At 34.5% G+C, this 15,172-nt stretch overlaps 1 protein-coding gene across 6 annotated transcripts in view; it reads right to left on the reverse strand.

Moving 5' to 3' along the window:
• DACH2 (dachshund family transcription factor 2) overlaps nt 1-15,172 on the reverse strand; it is a 676,255-nt gene that overhangs the window by 15,414 nt on the left and 645,669 nt on the right. For 3 of the 6 annotated variants that reach the window (XM_007992197.3, XM_037989462.2, XM_007992199.3), the window contains 4 exons: nt 6,803-6,951; nt 6,530-6,677; nt 2,435-2,581; nt 1,163-1,228 (listed from right to left, as the gene is read on the reverse strand). In XM_007992197.3, the coding sequence (XP_007990388.2) occupies nt 1,163-1,228; nt 2,435-2,581; nt 6,530-6,677; nt 6,803-6,951 (510 nt within the window). Of the gene's footprint in view, nt 1-1,162; nt 1,229-2,434; nt 2,582-6,529; nt 6,678-6,772; nt 6,952-15,172 lie in introns of all 6 variants that reach the window. The other 3 variants (XM_007992196.3, XM_037989461.2, XM_037989463.2) reach the window with 1 other exon arrangement.

The following is a 15,172-nucleotide window of genomic DNA, read 5'->3' on the forward strand; positions in this document are numbered from 1 at the left end:
GGAATAAAGCAGGCAAGCAAAAAAGGGATAAGAAACAGCAAAAGCTTCATTGAATGAGGTAAGCATGCATGCTTTTACACCTAACATAGTTAGTGCATTAGTTAGGTCTACCCAGCTGCAACAGTCATGTATCACTAGAGTATCCATGAGAGCTAACGTTTCTGGTTTTATAAAGATGACTCGTAAAACTACATGTAAAACAACTTATGGAGCTACCACATAAAATGGTGACCTTCAGATGAACCAAAATGGATATTTTGGTCACATCCAGTTCTGTTGCCTTTATGTAGATCCACTCATCACACAGTAGAAAGGCACTGATTAATTCCAGCAAGCAACATATTCATAGTTGTCTTCATTTTTCAAAGTTAGGAAATAGTTTTCTCATTACAATGTTCTTTATTTTTTATTAGAGTGAGGCATTTTATCACAATAAATGTGAAAATAAATGTAATCTGCATGCAAAGGTCTAGAAGTGCATTGGAATCAACCGGGAACATTTTCAGTGGTCACATTTAATTCATATTTTTATGTGCTTTTGCACTCCAGTGAGATTCTATATTGATTTGTGTCATCTGTTTTCTTACTACTAAATATTGTCAAATATTTTTAAAGATGTAAGCATTTGTGATAATCATGGAAATCACGAATTATAAGTCATGTTCTGATTTTCATACTTAAGTGGTCTCTAAGATTAACATCAAAATTTAAAGGATGAAAAAAATGTTGTCTGGAACACCTTTAAATTTTTGATAAGTTATACTTATTGTACCTGTGGCTTTTACAAAGGGTAAAGTGGTGAAATTACAAAAATACCTCACGGTATTGTACACTTTGAAAAGGTAAATTACATTCACATTTATGCATTTTTAGAATATGCCTGACGTACAAATGTGTATTCTTTTTACAGCTAAACGTATTTGCTCACATTGTATATGTAAAATTATTAGTCCTTATGTAACCATAGTTATTGGGTTTTCAAAGCCATGTTAAGTATTCTTTTCCTCAAAAACACTGCAAATTGCTTCCTGTGTCATAAAGTAAGAAGGGTTAAAACTTATTTTATTTATAAGAAGAGTATCATCATAGGAGCTCATCCCCACCTCATCCCCAGGGGTCACATAATAAGCAGTCATAGAAACAAGTTTGCAGTTGACTGTACCTTGCATAGCAGCGCTGTCATGAGGAATCCCATTGTTTTCTATTTCAATATCTGGAATTCCAGTATCTGAAATAAGTGACACGCAAGATTAAGGTACAATGAGGTGGTTCCTGATTTCACTTAAAGGGAAAACTCCAGTAAGCCAGTACTTTGATTCTATAGATAATGTAAGTCCTTGGGTGGCATTTTCGTTTTTTGTATGTCTGTTTTTAATGGTAAGAGGGAGGATGATAAACTGCAGCTGAATTTTACAATTGAGCATATATTTCTAGGTATATTGTAAATACCTCTATTTTTTTCATTCTCTAAAAATAAATCTTAGGAAAATAGTCTGTCCATTAAAAACCCCTAAGACTGTCAGGTTAACTTGCCCCCATCCTCATGCTATATTTTCCCTTTATAAGATGTGATTCATGATATTATTTATGATATATATATATACACACACACACATATATATATCCACATATATGTGTGTAATATATATATCCACATATACGTGTGTATATATATATAAAGTGCAAGTGAATACCAAAATATTCATTATGGTTTGTGGTCTTCATGTATTACTGGCTCTAGGGGCAAATGTTTTATGATTGTGCTGCTCAGGTAAAAGCTAGTAATTTTGATGTAAAAAGGTTCTGTTTGTGTGTGTACACATTTATTTGAACATTTACTTGAAATTGGGTCTGAGTGATATGAAACAATGTTATGAGGCCTCAGAATTAAAAATAGAATCAAAAAAGTTTGGTATTAAGATCTTTCATAATTCAAGCATCTCCGTTTACAGGATCTGCAGAGATTTACTCAGAACATGTTTTTTCAACCTGGTATTCCTTAGGCATGGCAACACTGATGGAATCTGCATTAAAGGAACAAGCATTGCATAGCTAATCAAAATACAGTTAACCAAACAACAGCATATTCTAACATGAATAGACCTAATGCACCTACATTTTAGGTGCAGGGTGGTTATCAGTGTTATTGCTTCTACTGCAGAAGTCTGTAGGATTTCCTATTATTCCAAGGCTATGTGTATCTCCTGAACAGTGGTTATTTTGACTGGTTTTAATTCATGCTCTAAAATACTTGGTCTCAAATTGATTTTTTAATCATTCCTGGACAAAATATATCCGTTCCCCTCTCTCCCTTCCTTTCTTCCTGCTTTCCTCTCTTTTTTTTTTTTTTTGTTTTTGTTTTTCCTTCTTCTATTTTTCTTGAATCAGTTTTGCTTTGTTTACCTTGAGAGTGAAAGTCCAAATCAGACATTACCTTTTAACATCCTCAGGCCACTGTCACTAGTGGTGGCTTGCTTAAGTGCCTGCTCCACTTGCTCTCGGCGCTTTGATTCAAATTCCAAGGCTTCCTGCAATTTTCTCTTGGTTTTTTTCTCCTTTTTCAGGCGCTTTTGCATGGTAGCTGAAATGTAAAAACGTAGCTTGCAAAGACTTGAGCAAAGAAACAGGATGCCAGTTTTGATGATAAGCCACAGATATAGATACAGTGAGATATAGAAATGTTTCACTTGACATATGATTAGCGTTCTTTTGGTACTAATTCTCATTAGGGTCATCTAAAGAATGCTTTATATACTGTATTTCAATCACACAACTGACTTCTTTCTATTTTCACATTTCCAGAGTGTATGTTCTGTAATACATATGCATTTGTATGATGGTGGCAGTGGTGGTGGAGAGTTGTCTTCTACTTTGACTCTCTATATGCATTTAATGATTCATTAAACATTTTATAATTCTCTCAAGAAAAATATTCTTTTTATTCATCAGGTTACTGATTACTATTCATATTTCAAAATGCAAAAAAATCCTGAAAATATCTATTAGCTTGCAAAATATAGTCCTTAAAACTGAAAATGGCAAGTGTCCATTCCTCTGAAATGTTACCAGTTGTAAAGGCAAATATCTGCCTGTTTAATGTACATATCATCAATCTCTCTCTCTCTCTGCCTCTCTCTCGCTCTTTCTCTGCATGTATATATACAGTCATAGGCTGCATAATGAGATTTCAGTCAATGATGGACCGCATATACAATGGTGGTTCCATAAGATTATAATGGAGCTAGAAATCCCTATCACCTAGTGACATTGTAGTCATCCTAATGTCCTAGTGCAATGCATTACTAGTGGGTATGTGGTGATGATGGTGCAAATAAATCTACTGTGCTGCCAGTCATAAAAATAAGAGACTTTCAAGTAAGAAAAACACTTTTATCTCAGTTTTACAGATGAAGAACCTGAGTCCTTGACAGGTCAAGAAATTTACCCAAGAAAACATAGCTACTAGTTTTCAAAGCCTGAAGACCAAAGATCACATAGGTAGTTGTTTCAAAGCCTAAAGACCATATAATTGGCCAGGGGACCAAGGCAGGTGACCTCCAAGGTTTCATGTAGCTATATTATTCTATGGTTTTAAGTGTTTATCTGCAAAGAATATTATTATATAAGTGTTTTTAATCCAAGTAACACACTATGACTAGAAACCAAAAGGGAATTAGGTAGAAATTGTTTCTGAGTGTGGAACATTGCTTTCTTCGATTAGAAAAAAAAGTTTTGTAAATTATTTTAATACATACATAGTTTTATATATAGTTATCTATATTTTTATGTATGTAGTTACATATATTCTTCATATATATACACATACACATACATATCACACACACACAGACGGACATAGTATGTTTACTATATCTTTGGAGAGATGTTACTTTATGATCATAATATCAATTTCCCCTCTGTCTTTCCCATAACGTGACTTTAGGTAAAGAGTAAATTCTTGGGCCGGGGGCAGTGGCTCACGCCTGTAATCCCAGCACTTTGGGAGGCCGAGACGGGCGGAACACGAGGTCAGGAGATCAAGACCACGGTGAAACCCTGTCTCTACAAAAAATACAAAAAATTAGCCGGGCACGCTGGCGGGCGCCTGTAGTCCCAGCTACTTGGGAGGCTGAGGCAGGAGAATGGCATGAACCTGGGAGGCTGAGCTTGCAGTGAGCCGAGATCCCGCCACTGCACTCCAGCCTGGGCAACAGAGCAAGACTCCGTCTCAAAAAAAAAAAAAAAAGTAAATTCTTTGTTATTAAAAGTGGGGTATACCGGGTGTGGGATCTTTAACAGAGTAAAAGAAATTTTAATGATTATCTAGAACAACTATTGTAATAGGTGAGGATACTGAGATTCAGAGAGATGAAGTATATAGTTTCTATAAATCAATCAAGATGACAAAGCAGTTTCCTATAATTATGGTAGTCATTACATATAAAATGCTAAAAAAAACTGCTTAGCTACGTATTAGACATTTGATAAGCATTAACCCTAGTAATATTAGTAGTCATGATAATGGCAGTAGTAGTAATAATGAAAGCAATAGTATTAGTGGTATTATTATTATATTGTGATAAACGCTAAATTTATTAAATACAAATATTTCACAGAAAATGTGATAATAGATACAATATTATACCTACCATGTCTAAGGACTTTTTTAAAAAAATAGATATGAATTATAAATACAGACCTGATGGGTCTATAAAAAGTCAGTGAACAGAAATCAAAATAAATAGATCCCTAAAAGTTAGAAGCCAATTTTACCATATGTAGTGGATTTTCATAAGCCAATTTAAGAGTCTTATTATATTTAACATACAATTTTTTGGATGTTTGGTACTAAGGAACTCTCTACTAAAGAAATGTGAGTTATGATTGTTAATCATAATATTATATTTTATATACCAAATATCAGAAATATATCAATTTCTCCAAACATTAAAAAGATGGTTTAGTCTTTGCTTTGTAGTGTTTCATGAATTTGACAAGATAAGCAAAACGGGCTTAATTCTTTTTAAGTGCAAAGACTAAATTTCCATTTTGAATGAAATCAATGATTCCTAGGCCCTAAGAAAATATATAATATGTTTTCCATTTTATAAAATAAATTTCAGAGTATAATATGCTACTTTCAATTAGTATAAAGTTAGTAGATTTCATGCAACTGTAATCATCTTTCTTTGTTCAGGTAGTTATATTTGGATTATGGATTTTCACACCTTTTCTTTGCCTGTCTTTTCCACTCTCTTTGCTAATTTTAGGCTTTGTGACCCCCTACACAGAAGAGTAAACAGGGAAGGGAAAGAAGTTGAAATTCATAAATGTCATGTTTACAGCTGTTTAGTATTTTATGATAAATATAGGGAAGATGTGGAAATTATTGACTAAAGTGAAGTTTTTAATTCTCTGTGGTTTTGATATGAACTATTCTCGTTTATTCATTAATCAAGTGGCTACTCACAGTTGGAAAGTTAATCCTATTTGTGAACAATTCTAAATATCTCCATTCCTTCTCTTTTGTCTCCATCCCTATTTCCGCTACTCTAATTCAGTCCTCCTCACCACTGCCTGGATGACAGCAATCTCCTTTTGCATAGTTTTCTTTTTCTCTAGTTTTATATGCACTCCCCCAATCTATTCCCAACATGGTGGTGATTGATCTAATTGAAATCAAATCAGATCATTCCACTGCGTATCTTTTAATATTTCACATCACTTACAGGATAAAGTCCAAGCTTTCACATGATTAAAATTGTCCTTCATAATGCAGCTTCTACTCCCAACTTTCTCCATTATCTTCCACTATTCACTTCAAAAACCTCAACGACATTATAATAAATTGTATTTAGTTATCCATGTATGAAGTTTCTTGTCCCCAAGCCTTTGCTAACTGATACCTCTGTCTAGATTGCCCAAATCACTTAGGTTTTCTTTTTTTTTTTTTTTTTTTTTTTTTTTTTTTGGCCTCCTGATCTTTCAAGATTCAGATTCAGGTGTCAGCATCAGGAAGTGTTCCTTAACCACCGTCAACAAACTAAGCTAACTACTCTCTCTCTGTATAATCATATTGACTGGGCATGGCTGCTTTTGCCACTTTGTGTTAAAAGTAAACGATTGCACTAGCTCTCTAAAACATAATCCTTCCAAAACAGAGACTGTTTTTTATTCGTGTTATAATCCCATAATCTAACACTGTCCCTAGCAAAGGGTGTGCGTTTCATATACAAGGAATTGTTAGATTATTTATATTCAGGTGAACTTTATGAAATTGTGAGATAACAATAAATACTCATGTTTCCAAATCTGCAGCTGGCCCAAAGTGCAGACATAATTCATTTTCTTTTAGTATAAAGAGTGATGTTTTAGTATAAAGAGCGATGTTTTGGTTTACACACAGTACTTAATTCTTAGCTTATCATTTGTTTTTGGCAATTCCAAGATATCTCAGAGAATATTTCTGTTAGTATTGAAAATACCTCCAACATAATATTCACTCTGTAATTGAACTTGTAAAACTTACTTCTGCTTTGAAGCTCAACTGCAAGTTGTCTTTCAAGGTTTTCTCTAATTTCTCTCTCTCTATAAAGTTCCAGTCGTAGCTCCTTCTTTTCTTGTTGAATCTGCTTCTCCTGGATGCGAGCATTATCCAAAGCCACTTTCAGTAGACCCTGTCAAGGTACAGGAAATGACATGCAGTTCATCTTATCTGTTTTAATTTATCAAATATAAAATAATATATGTAGGTGCTAATGTCTTGTATTACATTTATTTTGTTTATAGAAATATTGTTGACCTGAATGTTGGTCAACAGAGTCTCCACGGAGGACAGACTATCAGCAAAAATGAATGGTCCAGGGAATCCAGCGGGCAATGCCTGCCCAGGAGTCAGCTGTATCTTGTCCAAGGGTGACTTCATTATTGGAATTTGTACTGGTACCTCTTCTGCAAAAACAAAATTAATATCAGAAGGTTCACAGATTAAGAGCTCAAAAGTCTCACTATGCCACCTCTACCAAGCATCTATAAAGATTTTGTTTCTAAAACTAAATGACTGACATTCTTGTGATTAGAAGTCATATTTATTCTCCAGCTGCCTCTAATTTCAAAAAATAAATATTTCAGTAAAGAACTTGTGAAACTGAAACAATGCTTATGGCTAAAGAGGTATAAAATCTGCAGAAAAAAATTTAAGATACATACAATTGACATATGTGTTTATGAGTATCTATAAGTTAAATACTCAGATCACTTCCTGGAAAAACATAAGCAACATTTTATTTTTTCTTCTCTAAATCTATTAATCTGTCAATCAATTTATTTATCTTGATTATTTTAACAGCTTTAATGAAGCATAATTTACATAAAATAAAATTCACCTATTTTAAGTATACACTTCATTTTTAGTAAATTTCTAGAGTTGTCTAATCATTACCACAAATCTATTTTAGAATATCTTAATTTCCCCTATAAAGACTCCTCATGTCCATTTACAATTAATCTTCTTTCCCACCTCAGCCCCTAGAAACCATTAATCTGCTTTATCTCCAAAGGTTTGCCTTTTCTGAATGTTTCATGTAAATAGAATCCTACAATACATGGTTTTTTGTGTCTGACTTCTTTCTCTTAGCATGTTTTTTAAGCTTATCCATGTTGTGGCAGGTATCGGTGGTTTATTTTTATTGCTGAACAGTATTTCACTTCATGAATGTACTAGCTTGTGTTTAAACATTTTCTAGTTGATGACTATTTGGATTGTTTCCAGTGTTTTTTTTTTTTTTTTTTTTTAATGCTTTAAGTTCTAGGGTACATGTGCATAACATGCAGGTTTGTTACATATGTATACATGTCCATGTTGGTGTGCTGCACCCATTAACTCATCATTTACATTAGGTACATCTCCTAATGCTATCCCTCCCCACTCCCCCTTCCCCACAATAGGCCCCGATGTGTGATGTTCCCCTTCCTGTGTCCAAGTGATCTCATTGTTCCGTTCCCACCTATGAGTAAGAACATACAGTGTTTGGTTTTCTGTTCTTGCGATAGTTTGCTGAGAATGATGGTGTCCAGCTGTATCCATGTCCCTACAAAGGACACGAACTCATCCTTTTTTATGGCTGCATAGTGTTCCATGGTGTATATGTGCCACATTTTCTTAATCAAGTCTGTCACTGATGGACATCTGGGTTGATTCCAAGTCTTTGCTATTGTGAATAGTGCCACAATAAACATCCGTGTGCATGTGTCTTTATAGCAGCATGATTTATAATCCTTTGGGTATATACCCAGTAATGGGATGGCTGGGTCAAATGGTATTTCTAGTTCTAGATCCTTGAGGAATCGCCACACTGTTTTCCACAATGGTTGAACTAGTTTACAGTCCCACCAACAGTGTAAGAGTGTTCCTATTTCTCCACATCCTCTCCAGCACCTGTTGTCCAGTGTTACTTTTTATTTCATGGAATATCCTTTATCAGAAAATAACACATATGACATAAAATCACAAGTTATACCTATTCTCCTCTTTTGTTTTTATGTTGTATTCTTCAATATTCTCATTACTCAATAAAGAGCTATGAATAGAATTTTTGTTTATAAATATGTTTTATATTTGCTTCAAACAGATATACCTAATTATAAAGGGAATCCTCTCCTACTTTGAGAACCCTGAGTACTTGGTTATTCTGGCTGACAATCTTTCATATGACCTGTATGAATTAGATAAATTTTCTTCTGTAAATGCATATGTAAAAAGAAACTGCCACTGCAAAGTAATCTTGGGATGTTAACGAAACAAATTCAGTTATTCTTAATTGGGTTCATCAGCAGTGCACGACGGGGTGAATCATAGCACCTCACACAGTTACGCTGCTCACTGGAGTATCTAAATTTCATCAAGAGAGCACAGGCAAAGTTTAAAAAATATGCATCTCTCTGATCAGAAAAAAAATTCAATGACTCCATATATTCTAATGAGACTCGCTCAACAAAAAAGACTTGGCTTAAATCTAGACATAACCAATTTCATACGGTTTGGAAACAACAACAAAAAAAAGGTCTCTTGGTTCTGGTTCCTGTAGGTTTGAAATATGGATTTGTCATATATTAAGACTCCATTTTGCAATTGCAAGCAGCCTACATATGCAGTGTGCAGAGTCTTGAGCCCCATTAATTTAACAGTTACCGTTTGCTGTGGAATTTCTTGTGTGGGAAGTTGTGCCATTCATTTGTGGGAAACTTCAGTGAGATTACTTAGTACTATCTCTGAATAAAAGGCTCTTAGTATATATCACCTTTACATTTTTTATTTTTCCAAACCAACAGCAATTTTAAAAATGCTATATGATTATATTAGAGTCAACAGTTTCGCACTGTTTGAATCCAAATATTAAAAAGAGCATTTGTTTATTGACCTTAAATAATTCAATAAAATGCATGAACTATACCATTAATTTTCTTTTTTTTTTAATTTATAAAGAATATAAATTTATTCTCTCACAATTCTTGAGGCTTGGAAGTCAAATATCAAGGCACTAGAATATGATGAGGACCTTCTCACTGCATTCTCATGTGGCACAAGTCAGACACACAAGAGAAAGTGAACTCACTCTTGAGAGCTCTTTTCATAGCTTATTAATTCCTCACGCCTATAATCCCAGCACTTTGGGAGGCCGAGGCAGGCAGATCACCTGAGATCAGGAGTTCGAGACCAACCTGGCCAACATGGAAAAACCCCATCTCTATTAATTTTCTTTAGCACAGAAAGCTATGAGAAGAACTTCGCAGAAATTATTTTTTAGTAAAGCTTTAAAAACAGTATTTTGTTCACAGATGCAAATGTTTTCTACAATTCACTTGTAGTTTATTTTCATACTCTAGTTATGTAACTCTATTTAAAATTAACCCTAAACTCTTACAAGACATTTGCCTCTCTACTTTTTTTTTTTTTTTGGTAAAGTCAGTGGTAGGTTTAGAAGAGTTAAACTATTCCAGAGAGAACCAGCCCATTATCACAAATTCTGTGACCTTATTCAGCTACATGGTTTCATTTGAAGTATTATCTCATAAAAACACTATTAAAACATGTCTTAGGCAGTAGCTCTAAGGTTTCTAAGGTACATTTCTCAACAATTAACCACAATGTTATGCTTCAATTGCATTATTTGATGTCTATATTTAAGTACTATTTTCTCCTTCTCCACATGAATGCATTAAGTGGATGGAATTACTTTATAATGATGATATATCAATATTTATAACAGCTGGAAAGGTTCTGTACTTTTATACTGATGTTTATAAATCTTCAAGTATTAATTTATGTAGCCTGGAAAAGCTACTATTATAAAATGAAGTGCTACAAAGTTATAACATTAACTTCCTGCTGATTCAGAGACAATATAATCATTTCCCTGAATAAATATTTTGTGTCAAGGACAGAGCTCTTAAAATAATGGATTCATTGTTACATATCACCTACACATATGTATAACCTCAGTGGTGAGACTCTGAGGGTTACTTTACAAACAAGATAGCTGAAAAGGAAAGCAATACATTTAGTATGCACAAAACAAAATTATAACTACATTAAATTTGTTAGAAGTCTTCTATTTGAAGATGAAAAAAATGCCATTAAATTGGCTGAAAGGAAAATTACTATTGACGATGAAGACAGGTTGCATGGTCTATGGTTTATAATGTTGCTGTACAGTAAATTGGAGTTTCAAAATAGTATTACTCTTCTTTAAAGAGATCGACACAGCTGAATTAGGTGTTGCTTGCTGCAGTGAGGATCAAACACAAAAAGAATCATATTTCATCAGACCTAGTCAACACCAGGAAAATAAATAGAAATATAAGAGGTATGCAGGCAATGATTCATTTTGATAATCTGGCCCAAGAGAGACACATAGAGACAGCACACGGATCTAAGCTTCTATCAAAAGACAAATAGGACACAGAGGGTGGGAACTGGGATGACAGTGTAGCAGAGGTCACATCGATTTTCAGCAGCAGTTTTAACATGGATGAGATAACCCTGGACTCTATTTGGCCCATTGTTCATATCCTACCTGTCTCACAAGCAATAAATTTCCTAGTCCTAGAAAAAGGGCCATAAAGAAGAAGGATTCTACTTATGACTTCTTATGATTAAGTTTCTGTGCTAACCAAACATGCTTTTCAGACCAAGGTCACATTGCATGTTAAGGTCCATAATAGCCCAAAAGTAGTGGAAGTGTATTACGTTTTAGCGTATGCAAGAGGAAACTGTCAAACTATTCATCAGATTTTTTTTCCCATTTAACTCATTTGCTACAAAAATGAATGGTAAATGAATTGGTAATCAATTTCAATCTTGTAATATATTTTTACATCTGAACAGCATCTGAATTCTTTTCAGAATGTAAATAGGTGCACTGTCATGCAGGAATTTAGTAGATAGGGTTGAAAAATCCTAATTGGCAATAAAATTTTAAATGGGCAAGTACTAGAAGCATAGGCCATTGGTTAAATAAGAGCATCTCTTACTAAACACAGGGAAAAGGATTTTGATTTTTTTGATTTAAAAAGCTGGTATTCAAAATGTAAATAGTAAAAGCTTTATCAGTACATAGAACATAATAGTATAAACTACAAAGTAAAGATAGGAGAACTGCTATTTAGTCAAGGACATGAGCGACCTCTCCAGTTATTAAAGCAAGGTGGAAACCACTTTTATTAAGCCTGTTTGTTAAACCTGCCATACATACTTTGTAATAGCGATTGGGCATCCACTTAGAGAATAAGTTCTTCTTTTTAATGTATTTCTTAGAGTCCAGATGAATAGATAAAAAAGTTGATGAGAACTTTTGTAGGAAAAAAAGATAAACATATAGTGAATACTCAAAATAGAAAAATCACCCAGAAAATTAAGTCCAGGCTGCTAGAGGCTCTCTACATGACTCTAGTGCTTATTTTCCCATTTTTCATGGAGTGTCTCTCCTCTGAGCTTTAAGGATTGTGATACAGGAATATAAACTTAACACAGCTGACTACACCAGCCATAGAAAAATGTAACTCCCTACCAGGTCATCAGTTTTATTCGTTATCAAGTAAATTATACTTTATTATCTTTTTTGAGAACTTTTGCCTAAATACAGCTGTCCCAAGTGACTCTTTTTTTTTTTTTTTTTTTTTTTTTTTTTGCGATGTCATTATTATTACATTCAGGACAAGTGAGACACCTGTTTCCCTCTCACAAACTGAGGAACAATTACAATAAAATGACCAACTGCTGTGTAATGTGACCTGCGTGAATATAAGGAAGTGTACATAGCTTCAATGACTCCTCAAGCATTGCCATCATCAAATGTGGAAAAGAAAAGCTTGATCCCCAAATTGTTGTATTTCTTTAAGGAGAGGAAATAAAAATAATACAGATAAATGAAAGCAGAAAGCTAATAGCAAAGGAATGAAGATGTATCAGCCTGAGAAAGTGACACAGATACTCTAAAACCAATTATGCCCATTTGCTGTGGATCCTTAGATTAGCAATTTCACATAACAGGCTCCTTTATAAATCATGTATTAGAATTCAATCGTCTTTCAGACAAAATACTATTCCAATAACAAATATTATGTTCAATGAAAGGTTTGGAAGAAGTATGATACCCCGTTCTTGTCATTAAAGAGTGGATACGTTAGTTAGGAAAACAGTGGACGCTTAAGCTTGAATCATGTTCATGTGGCATAGATTGTTATTTGCCTCTAGGAGTTCAAAGGAGAGATCACTGTAGTTTGGAATGAACCCTTAATAATCTATTCACTCTCTAGCTGAAAGGCATTCCCACTGTCCTTCGACTAAAGCCCCACAGAACTTCCACGTGATATTAGGTGTTCTAACAAGAAAAACTTCCTTGCTCAAATTAGTGTTGAGAAAACTGGCCTAAACAATATTTAACAATTTTCCTTAAAGCTAGGATTGCTAGATCCATTACAGGGTGCTCAGTGGAATTTGAATTTCAGATAAACAGCAAATCATTGTTTAATATACTTATGTCCAAAATATTCCATGGGACATCTTTAGACTAAAAATTGATTTCTCATTTATCTGAGACTCATATTTCACAGGGCACAGTTTTCCTTTATTTTTAACTTGCTAAATCTTTTAAAGCAGAACATCTCAGACTCCATTTCACACATCACCGCTAAAGAATATACTCTTGTAACCAAATACTGTGTCCCAAAATCCTATGGAAATAATTTTTTAAAGAAATAAAATGCTAATACTAAATATTAACAAATGTTATATGTCAAGATAGGAAGCAGGAGCATAACGAAGAGCAAAATACACTGGAACCTGATTGCTTGAGTTTGAATCCCTGCTATATGATTTGTAGGACCCTGGGAAAGTTGCTTAACCTTTCTATGTCTCAGTTTCTTTACCTGTAAAGTTAGGATGATACACCTACCTCTTAGGGCTGTTATAAATATTAATGAACTACTATTAGCAAAATTGATAGAATAATTTCTGACCTAAAGTAAATCCAATATAAGTGTTTATTAAATAACTTAAATGGTAGTTGAAAATTTACAGAAGTGGAAGAGGAGTATATGGTCATATATTTGACAAACTAAGCATCTATTAACACCTCATGAAACACAATGTTTGGAAATATCCTTCTCTAGGTAAAAATTGGATGAACCCAGCTTCACCTTAAATTAGCCCACTTTTACTTTCCAAGTTATTAAAGGCCTGAAGACACAGGTCAGTGGTTTTTAACCAGGAGCAATTTTGTTGCCCAGAGCACATATGGCAATATCTAGAGAAATGTTTGATTGTCAAGACTACGTACTGTGGACATCTAGTGGTAGATGCCGGTGATGCTGCAAAACGCCCCATAAAGCATAGGAAAGCCCTTCACCCCCGACTTCCGCTGGATTCCCAACGAAGAATTATCTGGCCAAATGTCAATAGTGGTTGGTAAGCACTGTTCTTTCCTATTTTTCATATAGGAAAATCTCAATGAAAGGACAGTTAACTAGATTTCCCCTTCTACAGGTTGAGGATCCCTTACTGGAAAATCTAAAGTCTGAAATGCTTCAAATTCAAAACTTTTTGAGCTCAGACATTAAGCCACAAGTGAGGTAATACACACCTGACATAATGTGACAGATCACAGTCAAAGTACAATAAAAATTTTGTTTCATGCACAAAGTTATTAAAAACATTTTATAAAACTACCTTCAGGCTAAGTTTATAAGGTGTATATGAAAAGTAAATTAAGTTCATCTTTAGACCTGAGTCCCATCCCCAACGTATTTAATTATGTATATGCAAATATTGCAAAATCTGAAATACCCAAAATTAAAAATGATATGACTTGGACCTGTGTCACCACACAAATCTCATATCAAAAATCCTCAGTGTTGGAGATGAGGCCTGGTGTGAGGTGATTGGATCGTGGGAGTGGAGTTCTCATGAATGAGAACTATGGTGCTATTCTCAAGATAGTGAGTGAGTGACGTCTCATGAGATCTGGTTATTTAAAGGCGTATGACACCTCCCCATCTATCTCTTCCTCCTGCTCTGGTCATATAAGACATGCTTACTTCCCCTTTGCCTTCTACCATGATTGATAGTTCCCTGAGGCCTCCCCAGAAGTCAAGCAGATACCAGCATCCTGATTCCTGTACAGCCTGTGAAACTGTGAGCCAATTAAACCTGTTTTCTTTATAAGTTACCCAGTCTCAAGTATTTCTTCACAGCAGTGCAAGAACAGACTAATACAGAGAATTGGTACCAGAAGTGGGGTATTGCTATAAAGATACCTAAAAATGTGGAAGCAGCTTTGGAACTGGATAACAGGAAGAGACTGGAGGAATGCAGAGGGTCAGAAGAAGACAGGAAGATGAGGGAAGGCTTGGAACTTCCTAGAGAATTTTTAAGTTGTTGTGACTAAAATGCTTATAGATATACAGACAATGAAGCCCAGACTGAGGAGGTCTCAGATGGAAATGACAAACTTATGGGAAACTGGAGTAAAGGTCACTTGTGCTATGCTTTAGCAAAGAGCCTTGCTATATTGTGCCCCTGCTCTAGGGATCTGTGGAACTTTGAACTTGAGAGTGATGATTTAGTGTATTTGCCAGAAGAAATTTTTAAGAAGCAAAGTGTTCAAGATGTACC

Source organism: Chlorocebus sabaeus, chromosome X (assembly GCF_047675955.1).
Source record: "Chlorocebus sabaeus isolate Y175 chromosome X, mChlSab1.0.hap1, whole genome shotgun sequence".
NCBI classification, from domain to species: Eukaryota; Metazoa; Chordata; class Mammalia; order Primates; family Cercopithecidae; genus Chlorocebus; species Chlorocebus sabaeus.